This window comes from Alexandromys fortis, unplaced genomic scaffold (genome assembly GCF_014885135.2).
Source record: "Alexandromys fortis isolate MF-2015 unplaced genomic scaffold, M_Fortis_MF-2015_v1.1 scaffold_196, whole genome shotgun sequence".
Lineage (NCBI taxonomy): Eukaryota > Metazoa > Chordata > Mammalia > Rodentia > Cricetidae > Alexandromys > Alexandromys fortis.
Window position 1 is genome coordinate 2,628,553 of NW_026068078.1, and position 26,555 is coordinate 2,655,107.

General features: G+C 38.6%; 2 protein-coding genes across 8 annotated transcripts in view; one reads left to right on the forward strand and one right to left on the reverse strand.

Annotated features, from left to right (window-relative positions):
* The window catches only part of Rap1gds1 (Rap1 GTPase-GDP dissociation stimulator 1), a 575,856-nt gene that overhangs the window by 482,803 nt on the left and 66,498 nt on the right, over positions 1–26,555 (forward strand). The gene's annotated exons all lie outside the window — the stretch shown is intronic.
* The window catches only part of Eif4e (eukaryotic translation initiation factor 4E), a 41,262-nt gene that overhangs the window by 12,180 nt on the left and 2,527 nt on the right, over positions 1–26,555 (reverse strand). Inside the window, exons 1-6 of one of the 3 annotated variants that reach the window (XM_050121771.1) lie at positions 22,457–22,588; positions 11,127–11,233; positions 5,996–6,091; positions 3,144–3,207; positions 2,496–2,609; positions 310–449 (exon numbers count right to left, since the gene is read on the reverse strand). In XM_050121771.1, the coding sequence (XP_049977728.1) occupies positions 310–449; positions 2,496–2,609; positions 3,144–3,207; positions 5,996–6,091; positions 11,127–11,233; positions 22,457–22,573 (638 nt within the window). In that variant the 5' untranslated portion in view covers positions 22,574–22,588. Of the gene's footprint in view, positions 1–309; positions 450–2,495; positions 2,610–3,143; positions 3,208–5,995; positions 6,092–11,126; positions 11,234–22,456; positions 22,589–26,555 lie in introns of those variants that run through there. The other 2 variants (XM_050121772.1, XM_050121773.1) reach the window with 2 other exon arrangements.

Genomic DNA, 26,555 nt, shown 5'->3' on the forward strand with positions numbered 1-26,555 from the left:
AGAATGATCACATTTGTAAAGAATAAAACTTACAAGAACAAAATACAAAAACTTATAAACATGTGGGTTCTAAATATGGACAGGAACCATGACTCACTACCTGCACTCAACTGTTGAAGACAGCGCAGACACCACTGCTGCAAAACCATTCTACAGAGGACAAACACATTCAATGTCAACAGGGTCCAAATTTCTAAGTGTTCACGAAAACATTTACAAAGAAAATAAGTCTGTAAACTCCTAAGTTTTTAAAGACTTCTAGATGTAGTTAATACTGTCCAAGAAGTAGGTAGGTAGAGCAAAACGCACCCTATGTGTGTGACTGCGTCTCTGTTTTCACACTCAGTAGTCCATATTGCTATCTTATCACCTTTAGCTCTAACATTGACAACAGCTCCACATACATCATCGCTGTAGTCATCAAAAGATTCTCCAATAAGGCACAGCAGCTAAAAAAAAAAAAATTGAAAAATAAAATCCAAATTACATCAAATATATCATCAACAGTGAAGAAAGCAAAGGTCTCTTTTCTAGGTGTACAGTTAAAAACTTAAAGCAGCTTCTAAATCAAGAGTTGACTTCTTAAACAGGCAAAGGCAAGTTGCCAAGTTTGAAGCCATTTTGATCTACAGAGACAAAAAAAAAAAAACCCAAAGCAAATAAATAAAAATAACTGATTCTTAATTTTTTGTTGTTGCTATTTTGTTGGGGATGGAGGCAGGACATGCATGCCATAACAAACTAATACAAGAGAACAATTTGCAGCAGTTGGTTCTCCCATTCCACCCAGTAGGTTCTAGGAATTGAACTCAGGCAGTTAGATTGGCAGCAAGCCCCATCTGACCTGTGGGCCACAGACCAACCTATGAACTTTTAAAATGTCTAAATTTTACTAATTTATATTGCTTTTTGCCTTGGCTTTAAAAAATTCAAATGTTTTAACTTTTTTTTGCAAATTGGGCACAAACAAAAGTGATCTCATATTAATATCCATCTGCTCAGCTGCTTAGCATGTTGGCAAACAATCATTAGCGAGATGACAGAACAGCTACCCATTTAACTGCCATGTTCTAACAGTTTCAAAGCAGAGTTAGTGGCATTAAACACATTTAACATTATTGAGCAACTGTCACTATCATTGCCATAGTTTTTTTCAACCTACAAAACCTAAATGTTCTTTTTCTTACGGCAGCAGGCCTTAACCTGGGGTTCACATCCCATTTGGGACAACCCTTTCACATATGGTTGCCTAAGACCATATCAGAAACCATAGGTATTTACACAGCAATTCTTAACAGTAACAACATTACAGTTATGAAGTAGCAACAAAAATAATTTTATAGTTGGGGTCAGCATAACATGATTAAGTATTAGAAGGTCGCAGCATTGGGAACACTGAGAACCACTGTCTTCTGGGATTTCCTTACTCTCCTCCAAAAGAGTAAATAAATCTTCGCTTTAAAATATTACTGATACACACATGTAAGTGCTTATTCGCTTTGTTAGTGTCAACTATAAATCAGGTATTGAGTACAAGTGGTGACAAGAATGCCTATGGCTTCATAAAACCAAAGTGCTAAAAGAACCATATCAAAACACACACTAAAGAATGTTAATCAACAACTTTACTGCTCAATTAGAGATTTCAAAATTTTATAATTTTTAATTAGCAATGCTATAAATGGGTTGTAAAAAGTTTAATCACAAAATGTGAGAGCCTATCATTTTTGGTTAATGAAATGACGGGCAGTTGACTGTAGAAGGTGGAGTGGATGTCAATCACTTTTTATCTGACCTGTAGAATAATAAAAGCCATTCATGGAATTCACATGTATATGATATTCCCATGGTAGAAAAAAAAGGTTATTTGCTATATAGCACATGCTTATATAAGCACAGCACTCAAAGGCTGGAGGCAGTAGGATCCTGGGCTCTAGTCCCAGCAGAGCAGTAGAACACTGCTTCTAAGAAGAGGGTTGGGATGATCTTCCAGCAGGAAAGGTCACACCTACACCTAAGCACTCCCCTTCATCTGTCTCCATGTATTTTTATTTTCACCATGGCATCTTCATACCTGTCACTGTTTGCACTCCCCGCAGCCGGCTCCCTTTCTCTTATCCCCTCCCTACTACATGTATTCACTGGCCTATTTCCCACCTCATTAGGTCTTGTTAGTTTCATGACCTATAAACACACATGATGTAACAAACACACACATATATGTATTTTAAACCTAAGTTCTACATATGAAAGAAAACCTGCTACATATTTCTTTCTAAGTTTGGCTTATTTTGATTAACACAATACTTTCCAGTTACATCCAAAACAAAACCCCCAGGAATCTGAATCTTGAACAAGGACTATACTAATTTCTATTTTGTTCCAATTTTAGTGTTTACAATGCCATGTGAGCACAAAGACTTTTCTAGAACAGGAAGCCTGAGTAAACCAAAGAAAATACATCCTAAAGCTGGTCTGTAATTTTAAAGCCTTACTGTCTCTAGCCAAAAGCGATCGAGGTCACTTCGTCTCTGCTGCTTGTTCAATGTAATTAGCCATCGACCACCCCGTTTGTTCTTCTCATCTTCCCACATAGGCTCAATACCATCCTACAAAATAACAACACAATTAGACTCAGTAAGCAACCACACTGACAACTTTTCTTTTAGTCCCTACACCCCTGCAGTTGGTACAGCCTTTAAAAGCACACAGGAACTGTGTGCCAGAGGCATGCGACTACAGGAGAGTGCCACTCATCATTTACCCATCAGATCCTCAGGTCTCACTTCATCTGAAGGATCTTTAAGTTCCTGAGAAGCAGACACCTTTCAGAAGCTACATTAGAAATTATGTAATATGAGCCAATTAAAGTCCTATCCTAGCACCTGACAAAGGTCTGTTTACAAATATCTCATGGGTTAAAAATGAGTTGACGAAGTCAGTCTACGAGTATATCCAGGAAGGGCTGCACAGGATTAGCAAGGCTCAAAGTCAATCCCAGGATGTACCCATGAGTAACTATGTCACCAGACTAGTGTACTCAAGCCTGGTAAAGCCAACTGCCTGAATTTGTGGCCAGTTCTTACAAATACCTGAATGCTCTGGTCCTGTAATAAATATAAACAATCATTGATTAGGCATACCTTAAAAAGTGAGTAGTCACAGCCAGGCATTAAATTACTAGACAACTGGATATGGTTGTATAGACTAGGTAAAAGAAAATAATAATTAAAAACATAATATGTAATGCAGGATTTGGGTGCTTACATAGATATATATATACAAACACACATATACACATATTTGGAAAATATGAAAAAACTAAAGTTTATGTACATTTGTTTTCCTTTTTGACTCTAATATCTGAAATGGACAAAACCAGTCTCAATAATGATTACATTCAAGAAACTTTATAAATAGATAACTACAAAGAACTATGTCAAATGACTTTATTTTAACAAAAATATTTCTATACATTTGTTTGTGAATTGTAAGAAAATGAGAACAAACCACCCAGACTGAATGGTTTAATCAACTTATCATCTCAGCAAGTATCCAGGTATAAACACAACTCCAACTCCAAAAATGGTTCCAGGTCGGTCACACCTGGATGCTGGGGAGCTCGGGCACATACCAAGCTCACAGCCATATACCAACAGTTGGACCTGTATTTCCAAAATACTTAAACCATGGAGCAGTATTTGAGATGTTTGATATTCACTGCCTGACGGGAGAAAACCCTTCTCACTTATCTCTTGCAGTCTCTTAGAGTAAAACTGGCCTATCTTTAACACTGGATGGCAGACATTATCTCAGTTACAGGTCTGCAAACATTCAATGGCATTAAACGAGGCATGCTCCTGTGCTTGTCCAGGAATATTTTAGACAATTTTAAGAAAGAATTCTACATTTTATCAAATTACACAGATAATCCAGCTTGAATAAGATAACATTATGCATAAGGTATCTAATGGTTCACTATTCCCAAACAACAACCTCAAGAATCTTAATATTATACGGACTAGATTAAAGCAAAATGGACTAAAGAATTGTTTAAATAAAATCTGCTACAAAAGAGTAAGAAATAAATAAGTAGCCTAATATGTACAGAAAAGTAAAGGATTCTTTCCAATCTCTCAGTTACAGTACCCAATGATTTAGCTTATATTAACTAAACTGTGGGTCTGTGTTCTACAAGACAACAAATTAGAAACACAATTATATAAACTCGTAAAAGCCAAACAATCCAGATTACATGCAAATATGACTGGAGGTTCAAGACTCTTCTTTTCCTTAGTAGGAAACTAGAGAGCTTTTTGTTTTGTTTTGTTTTTGTTTTTTGAGACAGGGTTTCTCTGTGTAGCTTTGGAGCCTGTCTTAGAACTAGGTCTTGTAGAGCAGGCTGGCCTCAAATTCAGAGTTTCCCAAGTGCTGAAATTAAGTGTGTGCCACCACGTCTTTTGTTGAGAGTTTCTTTTCGTGTGTGTAAAAGAAAGCTTCGTCGTAGTTACTTAAGAGTCTTAGAGTAAGCACAATTAGAGTATAAAAACTCCTTGATGCTTTCAAGAACTCCAATTAACTAGAAATCTAATTAATTAGCAGAGCTTAAATATATTTGTATCATAAAAACACTACAATGGGGGCTGGAGAGATGGCTGAGTGGTTAAGAGCATTGCCTGCTCTTCCAAAGGTCCTGAGTTCAATTCCCAGCAACCACATGGTGGCTCATAGCCATCTGTAATAAGGTCTGGTGCCCTCTTCTGGCCTGCAGGCATACACACAGAAAGAATATTGTATACATAACAAATAAATAAATATTTGAAAAAAAAAAAACACTACAATGTTCTTAGTAGAAAAAGTGAATTCAAGAGTTTTATTCATTTTATACTTTGCCTTTAATGATGCAATGTATATTAAATGTCTATTCTAAGGCAAGCATTGGAAATACATTGAATACTGACTGTGCCCTTGAAAAACATACAGCTGTGAATTACATGACTATAACCCATTTTTTGCATTCAATTCAGCATGTATATGAACTTAACAAATATATAGACTAGGTAACTTTGAGGTAACTCAAAGCATTCTAAAATTTTGCCTTTCACATTCTTTTTTTTTTGTTTGTTTGTTTTTTGCCTTTCACATTCTTAAACAGTATTTCTCTATATTTTCTCCAAGGAAATCAAGAAAACTTTGGAGGAGCTGGAATGCAGCTCAATGGTACAACACCTGCCTAACACATTTAAGTTTCTGTATCTAATCCTCAGAAAACAAAGACTAAGATTCTAAGGCATAGGCGGTGTACATGTGCTATGCCTTGGGAGGTAAAGGTTAGTTCTAGAAGCTAGGACATCCTTAACAACTTAGTTACATCCTGTCCCAAACACACACTTTTCAAAAAAGACTTTCAGCTTATATTCTACTTTAAAATCTTGTAAAACTTTACAATTCCAAGTCAACATTTTCCTACACTGCAAACTAAACCTAAAAGATAAAATATCTATTACTTTTAACAAATTACAATAAAATTGATGAACTAACATCGCAGATACCATCATTCTCTTGACACGTCTCTGCTCTAATCATTTTGGCTTTTGGTATCCTGAGAAGGGGAATTCCAGGTATCGTACTGAAAACTGCAGAAATAAGGCTCTCCAGAACCCAGTTATGATACAAATATATCTAGGTGACTGCACATGGGAACAAATTTCAAAAATGTCAAAAATTCTAAGACTCTCACAGAAAAATGAGGAACAAAGACTATTCAAATCTAAAGAGCTGACTATAAAGACCCTGTTTCTTTCTGCTGCTTGTGGGGGTGCTGGAGATCAAACATAGGGCTTTTGTAGAGACTAAACAATGTATAGTAAAAGCATAATCACCAATTCAAACATTTGTGAAGAGACAGATACACTTCATCTTTCATTTTGTGAATGATGCAAGATTAAAAAAAATTATACAACTTAAAAAAAGTATAAATATCTTAATTACTTACGCCCAAAAGTCTTCAACAGTATCAAACTTAGAGATCAATCGAAGGTTTGCTTGCCAAGTTTTGCTTTTATCATTTTTAAAAAACCAGAGTGCCCACCTAAAAATAAAAAGCCAACATATAAAAAAGTTGTTTACCCATATTCATAGGAGAATTATTTACTAGTCAAAAGGCAGAAATGTCCATCAGTAAGAAAATGATGTCAAATTATAGCACTGACATACAATAGAAAACTATTCACCCTTCAAGAGGAAATTCTGACACTCAGTATAACAAGGATGAATTCCAAGACCATGGGATCGTGTGAAATAATACCACCCAACACACACACACACACACACACACACACACACACACACACACACACACAACTCTATGACTCTACCTACATGAAGTGCCTAAGGTAGTCAGATTCAAGGAACAAAAGTGAGGCCAAGGGCTGGAGAAAATGGTGCTGGCACTTATTTAATTAACTAGTTTCAGTTTAAAAGATGAAAAAAGGGTTAGGGAAATAGCACAGCAGGCAAATGCACTTACAGTGGAAGCCTGGTGACTGAGTTTGCACAACTGGAACCCAGGTAAAAGCCAGTTTTGGTTTGTCCTGTGATCTCCTGTTTGTGCTGTGACACAGGAAAACCTTTAGATATGTAGATGCATATACACAAAAATAAACATATTTTAGGCGAGGGAGGTCTAAGACAGGGTTTCTCTGTGTAACCCTGGCTGTTCTCAAATTCTCTTTGTGGACCAGGCTTGCCTCTATGCTAGGACTAAAGGCATGTGGCATCATGCTAGCTCTAAAGGACAGTCTCTACGGATGAAAACAGGTTCTGTTACACAACAGCGTGAGTGCAACTAACATCACTAAGCTGTGGATCTGAAAGGTTAAGAGGGGCTGGACAGGTGGTCCAGTGGTTGAAGGCTCTAGCTACTCTTCAGTGGACCCAGGTTAATTCCCAGCACCCTCATGGTGGTTCACAATTATCTTTAACTAGTTCCAGGATCTGATGCCCTCTCATGGCCTCCATAGGCAGTATATACACACAGCGGGTGCACAATCATACATGCAGGGCGAACACGCACCCATATGCATAAAAATCTAAAATGTTAAAAAAGAAATAAAGTTTAAGATAAACTGTTATTTGAACTTTTCTATGTATATTTAATAGAAAAAAATTAAAAAGTAGTTTTTACTACAAAAGCAAACAATAGTTTTCCTATTTTTCATTTAAAAAGCATGGATTTTAGCTGGGAAAATAGTGCTTTACTAGTATATGTGAAGCCCTAGGTTTGATCCTAAGCTCCACGATTAAAAATAAATATAACATTGTATATCAACTACATAACAGATTCGCTGCAAAACAGACAATTATAGTATACAAAATATGATAGCAGTTAAGAACAATTGTTTAAAGGCAAAATAGAGCAGAAATTAGCTAAAAGGAAAAAGGGGAGCAGAGAAGGGGAAAATCATTAAATGTTACATTGTAGTCTAACACACTGAAAAATAAAGTTAAACAAATCTACAGATATGCTTTGAAATAATGTATGACAATTTCTGTATACTTGTGTATGCTTCTGGCTAAAAGTTTTACTTCTAATATATTGTTTATAGAAGTCTTACACATACACACACACACACACACACACACACACACACACACGTTTCTAAGGGTAATAAATTCTTACTCCCTGAAATACTATAGTCTTCTCTCAGTACCCTTAGGTTTGACATGCTCAGATACAAGCAACTTCAGAAATTATTTGGGGGAAGCACTTGCATACATTCTGAAGAGGATTCTTCCCTGTACAATACAACTCAACAATCATTCAGAGTGTCTACACTGTTGATGTGGGATTCCCTTCTGTATGCTGTGAATATTTCATTACTATTGGTTAATAAAGAAGCCACTTTGAGCCTATAGCAGGGCAGAATAAAGCCAGACAGAAAATCTGAACATAAATTGATGTAGATATGAATAATTTGCATTGGTATGGATTTTATGGTTAGAACAATATGTAAGAGCTAGCCATAAGGAACTGGAACTATCCGGGCCAGGCAGTGTTTGAAAGAATACAGTTTCCGTGTAATTATTTCTGGGCATAAGCTAGCCATGCGGGCGGCCGGGTGCCGGGGACGCAGCCCCGCCGCCGCTCCTAATTTCAACAATAAATATATATAGAGAATGTAGGTGAAGTCAAAGAGACATCATGTAGCTACTGAAGGATGCTGGAACCGTTAATCAGTAAGCCACAGTCTTGTGGTGATACCCAGACTAATAGAAATGGGTTAATTTAAGATATAAGAGTTAGTTAATAAGAAGCCTAAACTAATAGGCCAAGCAGTGTTTCTCTGCCTACAAGATGGCACCCATACATTTGTGGCTAACACGCATGGCCAGCCACACACTCAGGGTTAGGAGGAAAGTAGCTGAGAGCATGCCCGCTGTTCAGCACCCCCACCTGGGCAAGCAACTGGATTGGCATGCACAGGCAGGAAAGCATGGTGGATTCTAGCTGCCGTACACGAAGACATTTCCAGGCTGCACAGCACACTGCGTGGCAGATTTAGCTTTTACTTAAGACACAAAGGGTTTATGTGCGTACAGTCTTTTCCAAAGTTAAGGTGGTCAGCATGGCTCCCACCCAGCAGTACTAGAGCTGGCGGTAAACATACCTCTGCCATATTGAAAGGCAAAGGGAGGTGGAGCCAGCATCCAGGGCTGAAGCAACCATACTGCTTACCATTTTAAAATGTTCCATGTCAGAAAATGATTACAGATATGCAATATAGACAGATTCAGATAAAAATGACCTCTGAATGGGTAACAGTGTTGCGTAAATGTGTATAGGCTTGGAACAGAGAAGAAAGAATAGAGATGGTTATAAAAAGAAAAAGGATTAAAAAATACAACCAAGTCTTTAAAGAGACAGTAAAAGAGTACAGTCCATCATATATTAAAGGAGTAGAAAAAAATAAGCCACATAAAGATGGAATATACACAGAGAATTATGTATACTATTGTCTTTATATTTTTTGACTGCAGAGAGACATTTGATTGTGGGATCTGCTAAGCTAAACCAACATATATGCTTTAAAGGTATCTTTAAATATTTGGGTCTAAGGATATGCTGCTTTGGACAAGAGGTTCTGGTTTTTGCTTCCACAGAGGATAGAAAGCTGTGGATTCTTTACCAATTAATATGGTTTGATCAAATAAGACCCTGTGAAGCAATGGCCCAGATGGAGCTACCATACAGGATACCCCCCAAAAGTCCTGATCAACAGCACCCCCATCAGCAGGAAGTATTCTAGAAAACAGCACCAAATTCCCTAAATGACTGTTTATAAATATTTGTTTACATTTAAAGGGGGATATGTTATAGAGATGAATAGTTTGCATTGGTATGGATCTTGGTTTACTGCTACAAATGTAAGGTCAATTTTGTTATGTATTTCTACCCTTGATTAAGGTACAGTGTTTGTGCAGCTCATTTAAAAATGTAATATAATTATAATTAATATAATAGTCAAGCTTGTATTCATGTTAGGTTTTCTAGGTGTAGAGAAATATTTCAGATGGATAGGTATTCTTCAAACTTTTCAAAGACTAAAAGAATATGGCATTTAGGCCGGGCGGTCGTGGCGCAAGCCTTTAATCCCAGCACTCGGGAGGCAGAGGCAGGTGGATCTCTGGGAGTTCGAGGCCAGCCTGGTCTACAAGAGCTAGTTCCAGGACAGGAACCAAAAGCTACAGAGAAACCCTGTCTCGAAAAACCAAAAAAAAAAAAAAAAAAAAGAATGTGGCATTTAAAATGTTTTAAGAACTTAGAACTTTTATAACAATGAGATACATCTGCTCCTGGCAGCATCAATCTGCTTCAAGAGGATGATGGGCATCGTAGAGGCTCCTTATGGAGTTTTTTTAGTCATTTGGACAAGAAACTGCTCTTGCCTGGACTGCTTGATAATATGCTGTATGAACTGGACATGCAAGACCCACAGAAAAATGACTGCTTAATTTGCCTAAAGGTGAAGACAGTCCTTCAGGGTTCCTGCTTCATGAAAGAGTCTGTCAAACTTTCTTCAGGATACAGAAGAAAGTGACTGACAAACTGCCAATAGAAGCCAAACAGTCTTTCAAATTTCCTGCTTCAAGGAAAAATCTACCAGATACTATGGGTCTACAGGCTGAAGACGGATGCCCCAAATGTTATATAAGGACTTTGGGTGGTTGTCCAGGCAAGGAGATGTCTCTGTCAATTCTAGAGTTTTGGAAATTGCTAACAATGTACTTCACATTAATTTAGGTAATACTATATCCTTCTGGGGCCTTTGAAGAGTTGGAGAAAAATACAGTTTTCTTTGGTTATGATAAAGGATAAATTAGATATAAAACTTTTGACTCATGAAGACAGGACAGATGATAGAATATTTTCCTTAATTTGTCAAATGTAAATGGAGTAAACATTATAACTATAATTTTTGCTTGATACCTATTTTATTATATGTAATTTTACTATGTTAGAATTAAAACCTTCCTTTTCATTTAGACAGAAAAGAGGAGGTGATGTGGGAACTAGCTCTTGTAGCCCAGGCTGGCCTCGAACTCCCAGAGATCTGCCTGCCTCTGCCTCCCGAGTGCTGGGATTAATTAAAGGCGTGCGCCACCACCGCCGGGCTTAGAGAAAACTTTATAGGGAACTCTTACCCATCTTCCCGTTGCACTGTTAACTTATGAAAATGGACCTTCTTAGTCTCCATCTCATCTCAATGTGCCAACCTCCTCTCACCTCCACACACCCATCTCCTTTCTCAGTCTGCCTTTGCTGTCCATTTTAGCTTCCCATGTGCTATACACTTTTCAAATGTTTCAATCTCTTATTCCTTCACCTATACTTTACTAAAATCTTTGTTGAAGTCAGCAAAGAGTTATTTTAATTGTCCAACCCAACACAAACTGTGGAACCTTGACTCAGCCATGTTCCTGGTTCTCATGGTCGACCACTGTCTTATTTTTATGATTCTATCCTTCAGAGAAGCATTCCTTCTCCTAACAAAAATCCTCTGGGGGATGATACCTGAGCATGTATGCCTAAAACCAGTCATACCGAGTCTGTGTGAGAAGCTCACCTGTTCTGGAGAGGGTGTTTGATATAGTGCTCTGGGTTGGCAACCTCCTGACTGGATTCTGTTTTCTCCTCTTCCGCAGGTGGGGGATTAGTAGTAGGGGTGGTTTCCTAACGGAAAATAATACACAGTAAAATTTTTAAGTTTTTTAAACAAAGCCACAACAGCATACGATAAACACGTTTTATACAAAGAATTAGACCACAAACCAACCTCTAGGACAATTAGACCACTTTTCATTAAGACAAAAACGCTTCTCAAATTTAAGTGATTTTTTATAAAAAAAAAATGTAGTTACCCTATTTGCACATTTTTAGACTATCAAAGATTATATATAAAATTAAATGACTCAACTTTTTTTTTTTTTTTTTTTGGTTTTTCAAGACAGGATTTCTCTGTAGCTTTGGAGCCTGTCCTGGAACTAGCTCATGTAGCCCAGGCTGGCCTCGAACTAACAGAGATCCGCCTGCCTCTGCCTCCCGACTGCTGGGATTAAAGGCGTGCGCCACCACTGCCCAGCTCAATTTTCTTAATATGTTAAAATATTTTATTTTTTTGAGACAGGGTCTCATTAATATAGTCCTGGCTGGACTAGAAGGAGATTTTCTTATTTCTGCATCCTGAGTGCTAGGATTAAAATCATATGCCATGACATACAACTAAGTACATTCATTTTTAAAATGTTGCTTCCTACAGAGTACAGATGGTGGAGCTGCACTGCATTTATATATTTAAAAAAAAATCTTAAAATGGGCATGGTGCTTTGCATCTGTAATTAAAGGACTTGGGAGGCTAAATCAAGACTCAATGTCTAGCCATTTTGAGGTCAGCCTGTGCAACTTTGTGAAACCCTGTCTCAAAAATCAATGTAGCTGAGGCTGGTTTCCAGCTCACCATTGTAGTAGATGATGATGACCCTGAGTTTTGGGACTACCAGTGCACCCACCATGCATGCCTGCTTTTTCCAACCACATCTGAAACACCCATATTTTACCAGGATTGTCAGATTTGAACGATTTGAACAAAAAAAGTAAAGGCTAACAATAGATTATGGCTACTCTCAAAATAACACATTTTTAACCCAAGAGACAGGCTGCCCTTGAATGGCCACGGTATATAAGTAATCACACACAGACAGACCAGAGAAGAGCAAAGCCATAAAGTGTTGCTGTGTTATCTAGAGAATCATGAACAATACCCGAGAGCAGGGTGGTCATAGAACTGAAGAGTTTGGGCAGTATGCTACAGAGACTATGACGGCCTCAGATGCCAAGCTAAAGTACACCTCATCGTTTAAGCAGTGGAAGCCACTAACTATCAGGTCAGAGAGATTAAATACCCATAGCAAGTAAGGGAAGAGAAAAATACCGTCAGTTCAAGCACAAAAGAATAAACTTGGTTTTAGATCAGCTAAGTTTATACGGGTCAAATAATGAGTTCAGTATTGTACTTTAAGGATCCCAGGATCAGTAAACTGTTGTACCAACAGCAGAAAGTTGAAAAGAAAGGAAAAAGCCAAGCATGAGCAGGATAAATCTAACTAGATGGAAAGAAACCACACACACACACACACACACACACACACACACACACTCAGCCTTTTCAGTATTCTGTAAAAACTATCATATGTCAACAAGTTAGTATTATCAATGTGTCAGTCCTAATATGGCTCAGTGCTTCCTGGGTCTGTGTTATTTTCTATAATAAATGTGATGAAATTTTAAATTCTCACTTGGATCACATCAATTTTTCATTAGTTCCTGGTATGCTTGTTGTGGTTTTAAATATTCAAATCTGTCACCAACTAGCAAGGCAAACATGGATTTAATCATCTCTTCTGGACAGAAAGATTAGTGTCTACCACCACCTTCACACTACAAAAAACTGGGGCTTTCCTTCTAGAAAGGACATCCTAACCTTTCATCTTCAAGTGTATAAAGCCCCTCAAGTTTAGCACACAGTTCCTTTAGCACTAAAATAGATTCGAAGCAGTAACTCCAAGTGTGACCCCACACCATACTGCTGGTCTATAGGGAAGTTATTGAAATGTAAAATAAACATTTGGGAATGTTTACAGCACCTGACAGTAATTATGTATTTACTAAAATCAATCACATGCCTTTTTCATAGTGTGTATCATTTTATAAAAACTTTTTTGGAGGCAAGATTCCATGTAGCTAAACTGGCCCCAAAGAGATTAAGAAACAGAGGGCAGAAGAGCTTAAATTCCTGTTCCTCCAGCATCTACCATCTAACAGACTAAACCTAGCTTCAGTCAGCAATTTAAAGAACACAAGTTTTTCACTCCTACGTGGAATAAAGTGGGCTCGATTCATATCTACATCCATGTTATAACCCAGTTGTCATTCATATTGTGCAATTTTGTGTCAATTTTCCTGTCCCTCACCTTCCTCCTCATAAAGTCTGCATCATGCACTAGTGGCGCACATCTTTAATCCCAGCATTCCGGAGGCAGAGGCAGGCAGATCTCTGACCGGTCGAGACCAGTCTGATCTACAGAGAGAGTTCCAGGACCACACAGAGAAACCTTGATTCAAAAAGCCAAAAAGATGAGCACTGCGGCACTTATCTGAGAAGACTCACTGCTGGAACTAGATGAATCAACAGACGAAAAGCTTTCCTTCAACTGTCAATCCACCAGGAATGTACACTCTACCAGGGAATAACCTAAGGGCATTTCTATTATAGAGCTTCATTTCCTTATTTATCTGGAATGGTTCCAGAATTATAAACCTTTTAATAAATATATATTTAATTACATATGTGTGCACATGTGGACTTTGTGCTCCTGCATGCAGGTGCCCACTGAAGCCAGAGGCAAAAGATCTCTCCTGGAGCTTGTAACCAGTGGTACCAATGTGGATGCTGGGAACCAAACTGGGTTACTCTGGAAGAACAGTCCATGCCCTTAACCATTAAGCCATCTTTCCAGCCTCTTATTTCATGTTTCTTAAAAAAACAGGAAGCTATGCTGGGCGATGATTGTGCCTATCTTTATTATCAGCACTTGGGAGATAGAGGTAGGCAAATCTCTGAGTTGGAGGCCAATCTGGTCTACAGGGCAAGTTCCAGGCCAGCCAGAGCTACAGAGGGAGACATTGAGAAACTATATACTAACTACATTGTTCCTGGCTGCAAATGCACTGTGAGGATGGAGATTTTACTAGGTCTGCTACGATATGCACATTTTGCTTTCCTCTCCATATCATGGGGAGCCAGCAGGAGTTGTCACTGTAGTCCTCTTAGACTACAGACCCAAAACTGTGAAGTCACTCTACAGTAACACTCCAGACAACACAAAAGACACTCCTAGTCCCTTTTCTGTTCTGAAACTTGGGCCTCATTTTCTGTGTTTTTGTATATTTTAATAAATGGCTAGAACATAATATGTAGCTGAACTATTTATTAAAGGAATATAATGGATACCGAAGTCAAGAACCAAATTAAAGATCAAAGGAGCTGGAGAAAGAAATATACTGCAGGTCTGGCATACTTGCTCACCTACCAACCTGGGGTTGCAAGCAACGCTGCAAGTAAGAGCTCCCATTTCCCAGGCTCTGACTTCACTACCACAAATTTCCTCTAATGACATGAATGCAATCCCAGATCGGCCAATCTCTGAGGGACTAAGAGGAAATATTACAAAATAGGTGCATGTAGGGGGAACCTACAGTACAGATCTAGTTGTAGTCCTTATCTGACAACTCCTTTAAATTTTCATTAGTTGGGTGAACAGGGATTTAAGTGACTAAAATTCCCTAAGCATCAACTCATTTGCAAGGAGTTAACCCTACAGTCTGGCACACAACTCATCAACAGCTGACAATTTCAATTAGTCATCAGTTCTGTCAGGTGCTATGACTTTGAAAAGCCAGCAGATGAGTAAATGAAGCATACTGAACAAGATTTTCAAACTCTGGGGTGCTCTGGCTAGACCCTTTAATTTTACCATAAGGAAACAAATCTCGTAAGTTGAATCGTTAGCATTCATATCTCAGCAACTTATCACAGGAGTAATGCTAGGACCTGCCTGGTGCATGCTCTTTAAATTACAGTCCTTGACTCAACAGTTTTGTCTATCCATCAGACCTTTCCAACCCAAGCACAACATAGCAAATGTAGTTACGTGAAGAAAAAAAATGTTGATGACTTGTTTGGAAATGACTACCCACATGATCATCATACCCAAAATGACTTCCCTTCCTGAAGAAACCAAGTAATTATGCAAGCATAATGTCACAGCAGTAACTAATGGACAAAGCAAGACTGGTAACTAGCTCCAGTGCCCCCTGTATATCCCTTGCTTTGCTGCTTACAAACAACATCAAAAAGGTCAAGGCCCTAAGTCAAAGGTACAGATGAGGACTGGTGAAAAACAGAAACAGCACTTTGATTTTTGAAAATGGGAACTTCAACCCTCACATCTCATGAAAACTGTTAGTTTTCACTTTTTGTTGTTGCTTTCTTGTTTGAAACAGAGTCTCACTTAGGCATCAGCTGGTCTCAAACAGTAGTGATGCTCCTGCCCCAGCCTCTGGAATGATAGAATTACAAGTATGAGTCATTATACCAGTCTCCTGAAAATTTTAACTTGATCAGTGTTAAGTAGTTACTGTCAAGTAATATGCTACCCATATGTTCACTATCCCTATACATTCAAACATCACAGTGCCGAAGAGATGGCTCAGCAATTATGTGTACCAGCTACCTTCCAAAGGATTAAACTTCGGCACCCCTCATGTGGGGTGGTTCACAACCACCTGTAAATCCAACTTCAAGGAACCCAATGCCTTCTTCTGGCCTCCACAGCCACCTGCATTCACGTTCCCATACTCAGTTATAGACTCATACTCATACACACACACACACTTTAAAAGGTACCTTGGTGTGCCTATCTTATGGGTAACCAATCAAATGTTTTAATGAATGATTATACTATCATCTCAGAAAACTACGTGTAGGAAAACAGAAGACAGTGGGGATGGAGCAGTATTATTCTGTAGCATGATTAATACAAACCCAGAGATAGAAATTAGGGTTCAACCTGAAGGTCAGAAAAGCAAAACAGCCTGCCACTGGCTCTAACCTCTACCTCAGTCCAAAATGGTGATCCTGCCTCCAGGAATCTCAGAATGAAACTGAGAGCTTCTCCTCATGTAATCACTTCTGTGCTGGGATTAAGGGTGTGTACCATTACCAACCGGTTTCTATGGCAAACTAGTGTGGCTACTGGGATTAAAGGTGTATGTCACCACTGTAGGCTGATCAGTGTGGCTGTTTTATTCTCTGATCTTCAAGTAAGCTTTATTAAAACACAAATGAAATGCTACTACATTGTACTGAAACCTATTTTTTGTGTACTATAGTACAAAGCAATTAAAACACACTAGTCAGCAAAAGCAGAAAGAGGGACACTAAGAAGGCAGAGGGACAAGAGGTAACTGGATCAATGCAGAACAAGCTGACAGTTCCTTCAGTGCAGTAAAGGGATATGCTGAAGGAAAATCTATTAAGGAAGCAGATTCCTCAATTCCCTCTGCTCTTCTCAACTGCTGTCCTGAGTTCAAAAATAAGTAGAATCTTGAAGGAAACAGGCAAAGAAAAGTATGAGTGCGCGCTCTCTCTCTCTCTTCTCTCTCTCTCTCTCTCTCTCTCTCTCTCTCTCTCTCTCACACACACACACACACACACACACAGAAAGAAAACCAAAGTTATGATTTTACATGCACATATAACAATTACAGGAAGCTATAAAAATGTGGTGATACTTTGTTTGTGATGTAACAAATAAAGCTTGCCTGAAGATCAGAGTGCAGAGTTAAGCCACTAGTTAGTCATAGAAGCCAGGTAGTGGTGGCACACACCTTTAATACTAGTACTTGAGAGTCACAGGCCTTTAATCTCACCACTAGGTAGGTGAAGACAGGAAGCGATATGGCTGGGCAGAGAAAGGAATATAAGGCACGAGGAGACAGGAGCTAAGGATTCATAGCAACAGGATCTTGCTTATTTGGTCTGAACATTCAGAGAGATCAGAACTTAGTGGCTAGCTGCTCTGCTTCTCTGACCTTCCAGTTTGATTCCGGGGTTTCATTTAATAAGACAAATTACAATTCACACAACAAAAAGAACGTTCAAAAGACAAAAAAAAAAAAAAAAAGGATCAGAAAGAAAAACACCGACAAATTAAAAATAAGATCATGGTGGATCTCAGTGAGTTCGAGGCCAGCCTGGTCTACAAAGCAAGTTCCAGGACAGTTGGAACTATTACTCAGAGAAACTCTGCCTCAAAAAAATCAATCAATCAGACAAAAAAGATTAGGAAATACATAAAATTTCCCCCAAAATAATCTAAATTTGAAGAAAAGAGAGGAAAACTGTTAGCGAATGAACACCAATAGACTTGTCGGTGATGGAGTTGAGCTGTCATGTCTAAGAATATCCAGCCTTCCTGCTGTGTGACTGGAGGCAGCCAAAGTGTAACTTTCTTAGCTGTCCCAAATCTCTCAGCTCAGACTCCAGCCACCTCCACCATGCCACCTAGGTTCAAGCAAAATCCTGTGTCTGAAGTGCACAGGTTATTAAATCTGCCTGCTCTGCCCACCCTCAAAAAAAAAAAAAATACATTAACAGAGAAACCCTGTCTCAAAAAACCAAAAATAAATAACTAAATAAATAAATAAATAAATAAATAAATAAATAAGATAGAAGATTGGAAGTGTTAAAAGACAAGAGTCATAAGCACTACGGTGAAACCGACCAAGGTAAGAAAGCACCTCTGTCTCTGCCTGGACTATCAAAGCCCTCAAAGAACTGCCAAAAGAAAAACACCACCAAGGAGAGGAACTCTTTTGCTGCTGTTTGGTTTTTCGAGGCAGGGTTTCTCTGTTAACAGCCCTAGCTGTCCTAGAACTCACTTTGTAGACCAGACTGGCCTCAAACTCATAACTCCGAGATCCACCTGCCTCTGCCTCCTGAGTTCTGAGATTAAAGGTATGTGCCACCACCACCACCTGGCTGAGGATAACTATTATGAACAAAGAGATCCCAGAGAATACTGTGGCTGCAATGCTGTTGGCTACCACCTTCAGGATACCAACAGTGGTACAGTGGAATAGTTAACTAGCTAAGAATTACCAAGGAAAATATTTCAATAAATAAAATTACAAAAATAAAAAAATTCAGGAGGCACCAGAACAATGGATGAGAACATGTATGCTAATAGCTACAAAAGAAAAACAAGCCACTGTGTAAATGAACAAAAACTTAGGAACAGCTACAATAGATGCTGAAGACAGAGTGGCTTCAAATACTTAATACAGGCATAATACTGCTTAGTTAACAAGGTCTCAAAACCATTTCATTTCCATGTACACCTACTTACTTATTCTGACAATTTCATACATGTATATGAACATTCATCCCCAGCGCCCTCTCTTACCTCCCACTCCCAATAACAAGCTGTTCTTCCCCCTCCTATTTTTTTCTGTCTAATGTTTTGTGACCCTCTGAGCTCAATCAGAACCATCTGCATGACCGTGGGGGTGGGGGGATTAGTTGATGGAGCAAAGGAAATCTCAGTGGCTATACCACTGAAGAAATGATTCCCATTTACCTCAGCCCATGTACTACTTCTTAAAAAAAAAAAAATGCTGTTCTAACCAAGTGAGACAAGAAACTAAACGAAAAAGACAATGGGGCACAGCAAACAGACTAGTGCAAGTCACCCAAAGAAGGGAACCAGAAACAGTACACTAGATAACAGAAAGCGGTAAGTGATTTAGGCGAAAGTGACAAGTGATCGGATATGACGGTCTATAATGCCAGCATGCCCATTATACCACCTTATCTAATAAACACAAGCAGAACACTAGTTCAATGGCAGAGCACTTGCCTTGCATCTGTAAGGCCTGAGTTCGGGTAACAGCAGTGCAAAATATAAAAATAAAACTTAAAACACAACAACTGTTGTGGTATGTCTGGCCCAGATCTTAATTTATACATTACTCATTTTGACCACATCAATGAAGCTTTTTTCTTCTGTTCAGCTGGCTTGTAAATTCACTAAAACAACCTAGCTTTAATCTAATCTTACTCCTCCAGACTGTAGGAATCCTTGCCTGGCTCACAGACAGAATAGTAGAGGCCGACCTTCTCAGGCCATGCCTGCAATTTTATTCACGGCCTTCTCCAGGAGGACTTATACTACAAGTTCTAGAAGCTGACATCAGATTACAAGTCCAAAATTACACTCCATTTGTTTCTGGTTTGTTTTTTTTTTTTTCCTTCAAAATTTCTACCCAATAATGGCAGCAGCATCTTTTTCTTATACACGATATAGGTTTTTCAGGGTTTTACTGGTTTTTTTGCTTGCTCGTTTTTGCCACCAAAGCTGAAGTTAGTGAGGCCTGTTGTTACAGACCTGTGATTCTAGAAGCTGAAAGGTGATGACAAGTTCAAGGCCTACACAGGCTACAGAATAAGTTCAGGACCAGCCTTAGGCATCTCACAGCTGTTTCAAAATAAAAACAAAACTAAGGCAGACCACTTACCTACTCAACAAGTACCCTAGACTCAATCTCCAATATTATTAGTATTAATGTAAAATGCAGCTTACTATTAAGTAAATAAATACATGGCTGGACAGTAGCAGAACATTCCTTTAATCTCAGCACTTGGGAGGTAGAGGTAGATGATCTCTGAATTTGAAGCCTGGTCTACAAAGTGAGTTCCAGGACAGCCCCAGGATTAAAGAAACCCTGTGTCAAACCTGACCCCCCCCCCCCACCACATGCAAAAAAAAAAAAAAAAAGGCGCGGGGTGTGTGTGTGTGTGTGAATAAATAGGAGAGACAATGTCCGAACTAGATACCTTATTCCACCAAGTAAACTCTCCAGTGACCAGGAGTGAGCTATTATCTCATTGAGTCACTGAAGAAAGAATTCCATAGACACCCACCTCCACCCCAAACATCACAGGCTATTGTCAAGGCTACTGGTTGCTCTCCACAACCTCATGTTAAGGCTATTACTGAAGACAACACTTAAGTCACTGAACACAAAAGGTCCAGCTAGTGTCTAAAAGCTTCACCCCTACTGACTACCATCAGTGTACTGGAATGTACTCTGCATGGTATCAAGAGATCAGTGCCTTATTTAACCCACATCTAAGACACTTCTTGCAGTGAGAATTAACAGAGATCCACAACTGGACAATTTGCAGAGAGAAATTGTGTGGGGCACGCAGTCCTGAATGGGATGTCTTCATTAAAGCACTCCCACAAGGCTCAGGGATCTATGTGGAAAAGGCAGAAAAACGGTAGGAGCCAGAGATGAAGACACTCCAAGAACAGTGTCTTCACAGGATTCACGCACATATGTACACATGCATGTATGACTGTCGCAGCACAAACAAGGCCTGGTAGAGAGGGTCCTAGCACTAACAGGGAGAAGCAGACACTGGCTTCTACCACTAACCAAGAAACCAAGAAGCTCTCTCCAACTGATACCTGTTGGCAATGGGAAAATCATTTTTCTCCAACTGAATGTCACTGGGCATATCAACCACACTCCAGGGCAGGACCCAGGCCCAGGAGGAGCTGGCCAACATAAAAAAGAAGCTCAGTGGTATTTTTGTGAATTTTTTTCTTTTCTTTTGCTTTGTTTGGGCTTTTGCTTTTTTTTTTTTTTTTTTTTTTTTTTGGTTTTTCGAGACAGGGTTTCTCTGTGGCTTTGGAGTCTGTCCTGGAACTAGCTCTTGTAGACCAGGCTGGTTTCGAACTCACAGAGATCCGCCTGCCTCTGCCTCCCGAGTGCTGGGATTAAAGGCGTGCGCCACCACTGCCCGGCTCTTTTTTGTCATATTGGTCTTTTGCTTGTTTTGATTTTCATTTTGGTGAGAGTTTTAAAGAACATAACATTGTATGGGTAGGGAAGTGGGGAGAGACTGGGAGGAGGTAGAAAAAAAAACGTGATAAGAACATATTGTGTGAAAATTTTAATTAAAAAAAAATACCACAGGGTAGTGGTGTCATGATGTGGGATTCCACTCTGTATGTTATGAATAATGTATGTTTTATTACCATTGGTTATTAAAGAAGCTGTTTCAGGCAATGGCTTAGTAAAGCCAGGCAGGACATCCCAAGAGAAATATGAAGAGAAAGTAGGCAGTCACAGAGATGCCTAGCTGCTGAAGGAGACAGAAGCCCCCCAGAACCTTACCGGTAGGTCACAACCTCGTGGTAATACACACATTAATAGAAATGGGTTAATTCAAGATGTAAGAAATATGCCCAAGTCATTGGCAGAACAGTGTTGTAATTAATATAGTTTCTGTGTGATCATTCGGGTGTGGGCAGCCGGGAAACAAACAAGCAGTCTCCATCGACAGTGGTGCATGCCTTTAATCCTAGTACTCAGGAGACAGAGGCAGGCAGATCTCTGAGTCCAAGGACAGCCTGGCATACAGAGCAAGTTCCAGGACAGCTAGAACAGTTACAGAGAGAAACTCTTTCTCAAAAATAAAATAAAACTTCTATAGTAGGAAAGAAAGAGGAACAACTGTCACAAGTCAGAACAGTAGGTAGCAGCAGACAGACAGAAAGAATACAGAGCTGGAGAGAAAGCTCAGTGGGTAAGATCTCTTGCTGCTCTTCCAGAGGACCCAGGTTCAATTCCCAACACTCATATGGTGGCTCACAACTACCTGTAAGTACAGCTCCAAGAATACAATGTTTTTCTGGCCTCCTACAGCCCCTTCCCACACACATAAATAAAAATAAAATATATTTAAAAGACCCTTTTTTTAAAGTATAAATATAACAATGGAGTAAAAAGAAAGTTGATTTCCCAAGTGGTTTCTAGTTTATTATTATAAACCATATATGTACATAATGTACTATTACTCTAAACCATATGTATGCACATAGGTATTATGTATATATGCACAGGCATATATGATTTCCATTATTTTTTAACTCAGAGAACAATACCAATTTCATACACCAAATGATAATCTCTAAAATTTTTAAACAGAAGTGTTTTTAGGATAAATTTAAATAATTTATCCAGCCAAATAGGACACCTTCAATTGTGCTTTCAAAATTAAACCAAATACAAAACACATATAATCCACACTGTGGAGAACCAACTCTCACAGCCCCCCCCTTCCTCTAAATCCCCTTAGCATGTGTCCCCTCACTAAGTAAGTGTAATAAAATAAGTATTACTAGAAAACAAGCAAATAAGTAATATTTAAACTGATCTGGGGATAGGTAAGAGCTACTTTTCACAATAAAAGACCAATGTACACACCTTAATCTCAGCACTCAAAAGGCAAAGGCTGGTGAATCTGAGTTCTGGGCCAATCAGAGATACGGTGAAACCTCGTCTCAAAAACAAAAATGGGGTGTGTGTTGTTAGCCTGTGCATGCAGGGGAGATGGCTTAGTGGTTCAGAGTACTTGTTGCTCTGTAGAGTATAAAGCACCCAAATGGGGGTTCACAACCATTTGTAACTACATACAATTCCAGAGAACCCAAGGTCCTCTGACCTCCACAGGCACCCACATACACATTCACATACTTATACACAAGTAATAAAAAGCAAAGTAAGACATGACTCAGTCTGAGACAATTGATGCATTTAATGTTTCACATTAATTCATGCTTAATAGAAAATAATATAATTAGTTTTTTCTGTACTCTTAAGCATTTTACAGCAGTTGAATTATATTATCAATACAATCGACAATTTTTTCTGTAATTCTGTGGCATTTTATATAAAGCATTTAAAAATTTTCAGATAGATTCTATCCATAGCACTGCAAAGAGAAAAATCTAGAGTATGACTACAGACTTCATCACCAAATACAATGACAAATGCTAAAGGAATCTATTTGAATTCTGGATCATGAGCATGGATTAATTATTTTTAAAAAAATTCTAAAAGCACAATAAAGGCTAAATACCATTATAGAGTTTATAGAGCCAAAATAAAAAATAAACTATACAATTTCAAAAGAAAATATATGCTTATGTGTACATTCCTGTCTATATCTAATATACGCATTATATATTACATATATATAATTCATAACCTTACCATCCAAGCCATATGGCATACTTTCATTGGAATAATTTCATATTAACTTATTCATGTTCAATAATGACCTAAGCATCAATTTTATCTCCAATGTACAAATTTTACTGAAAGTAGAGTTGAACATTTTAGTTTTGGTTGAATTTTGATGCACTTCCCCCCAACATCAATACATCAATAATGCTTAAGATTTGGCTGTGGGGCATAAGTCCTAACTCACTTAGCACCTATATAATCTTGGTAAGATAAAATACAATTTGCAAAAATATAAATTCCTTACCTATAAAATACTTAATTCATCTAAACTATAAGGAGAAAAAATATGCACTTTTCACCTTTCTACTAAGAAATCAGATATCCTTGCCTTTGGCGGCACTTAAAATGGACATTAAATGTGCCTGCCAGGCTACTGGCCCCTAAGAGTTCATATGGAAATACTAATACATTGAATTAAAACCTGTCACTGTACGCCAAACGGTGGTGGCACGGGTGTCTTTAATCCCAGCACTCGGGAGGCAGAGGCAGGTGGATCTCTGAGTTTGAGGCCAGTGCTGGGATTAAAGGCGTGTGCCACCACCACCCGGCCAAAATTCTGTTTTAATTCAACATGATCATGCAAGCATTATCTTAAAGCCTATCTACACACTCTTAAGTCACAGCTGAAACAAAGCCCCTGGTAAGCTTATCGACACTAAGCTCCCTTTCTGAAGATCCCCTGCATGCCCAGCAGATGGACGCCAGGGTGATGCTTGAGCACTCTAGGCTGCCTTAAAGGTCTCCTCATCTGTGAAGTAAGAATAACTCCACTTATCTAACAGAATTGCTGCAAGCATTGAATGAATATATATAAAGTACTTGCTATGTGATTACTGACACACACTGTTAGCAATTAATAAAGATCTGCCTATTATATTAAAAATAGCCACTACAAAAGCAAACAGTTGTTTCAAACAGGCGGTGATTAAAAGGTCATTTTTTAAAAAATCACTTGCTTAGAACACTAAATCCACATTCCTGGATTACTAGTCAGGCTTGTCATGATTCAACATAAATCCACTTGGCATAGTATGACTAAACTTCCCATCAATTTCCATAGAATAATGTATTTTTAAAATTACGATATAGGCAGAGATACACGCACACTCTTGTACACACACACACACATTCAGTGACAGCTACTTGTTTCTGACTATAAGACAAAAAATGATTATTTTTTTAGATGAAAGGAAATCCTTTCTTCTCTAGATGTAACTAGACTCTTCAGCAAGGACAGGAAAGGGGACAGACAGTACCTGAAGCTGTTATAAGCTTCCCATTGCTTGCTAATGGCCAAGGATTGGCAAGCAACAATTTCCCAGCAGCAGACGTGTGCATACAGAGGTTCCTGTATACAGAACCTTGATCTGGGTATAAACATGAGATCCACAAGTCACAAATATCAACTCTGAATACATTTAAAAATCAGCATCACTTTAGGATATTTGACTCCCATTTTCAACAAGACTGAGGAATTTCAACGTTCTCCATCACAGAGAAATTTAAGAGACTATACAAGCCATGCTCATTTCCACTTCTCAGTCATCTCCCTAAGAAAGATGGCACAACTTACAATCTAACAAGAGACTTGATCGTTGCTAGGGCAGCTATTAGACATTCTCTTATGAAGCCCAGTACTTCTACTGAAGTTTATATTCTTAGCCTTCTACAGAAGTGGCTCTCAACCTTCCAATGCTGCTACTTCTTAACTGGAATTTTGTTACTTTATGAATCATTACATAAATATGTGTTCTCTGATGGTCCTAGGAGACCCCTATGAAAGGACTGCTCAACCCCCAAGTACAGAGCTGCTGTTCTAGAAATTAAAAGGGTTTCATGAAAGTGCTATTTGCTTAGGACTCTTGTTCAAAGTGGCTTAAGCCAACCTGACTCATTTTACATCTCAATCTATGTAACTACGATGTGTGAAGTGTACATTCACATCTCATTTCTCTAAGTTAAATAATAACACAGATTGAGTATAAAGTGAAGTGAAATGTGAAATAAACACTCAACATAGCTCCTAACAAAATGGGTTCCTCACTTTAAAAAAAGTGCCAAAGTCTGCTTACCAATCAAGAGCTTTTTGTTGATTTTAGAATATCTGGCTCTTTTTCTGTTTTCTTTTAAAGCTTTCAAACATATATTATTTATTTTTCTATGTGTGTACACTTGCCTTGGTGTGGCCTTGGAAGTCAGAGGGTCAACTACACATGAGATCCTGTTTGCACCATGAGGGTTCTAGGTCTCCAACTCAGATCCTCAAGCTTGGCAGCAATCACCCTCACCCCTAAATCTCAGCCTTTAAAAAAAAAAAATTTACTTTGCTTTGAGACAAGATCTTGACATGTAGGCCAGGCCATGCACAAACTCCCAATTCTCTTGCCTCCACTTCCAAGGACTCAGATTACAGGCACGTACCAACACAGCTGGCTTCTCCATGTTTAACAGTCTTATTTTAAAAGTGGGTTGCTAAGTATAAAGAAAGGAACTATCCAGACTAGTAGGTGTGGTGGTGTGCACCAGTAGATCCAAACACTGGGAAGGCAGAAGAACTCCTCCCCAAGTTTTAGGCTAACCAGCCTGATCTACAAAGTGAGCTCCAGAGCTACACAAAAAAATAAATAATTTTTTTTTTTTTTTTACTAATGAAAGTATTCTCCAAATAACAAGGAAAACCTAGCAGAAGTTACCTGAAGAGAAGCATAAACCACCAGACGACAGTTGAGGGCACAGTCTGCCGTCTTCACTGGTCTAATTTTGACTTTCCCACAATTCCAAACTAAGAGGAGTAGCCTTTGTCCACATGTTCTGTGAAACAATACACTTCCCTTACCCTTTTGACCTTCTCAATTTATACTTGTAAGCTATTACTTAACTAAGCTCAAACATTTAAAAACATTGCAGTATCAAATTGAGAATGACTGATCATTTATAGAATTTCCAAAGGCTAAAAATCTGACAAATATTTATAAAAGGATATGAAAGGGGAGAAAAATTACCTACTCATGACTCTAAGTGGTTCTCAACCTTCCGAATGTTGCTACCCTTTAAGACAGTTCCTTATGCTGTGGTGACCCCAACCATAAAATTATTTTTGTTACAACTTCATAACTGTAATTTTGTTACTGTTGGGAATCTAAATGTAAATATCTGTGTTTTTAGATGGTCTTAGGTGACCCCTGTGAAAGGGTCATTCAATCCCCCAAAGGGGTCACAACCCACAAGTTGAGAACCACTGCTCTAAGTGCTTACAATCAAGCATACTGGGGGGGGG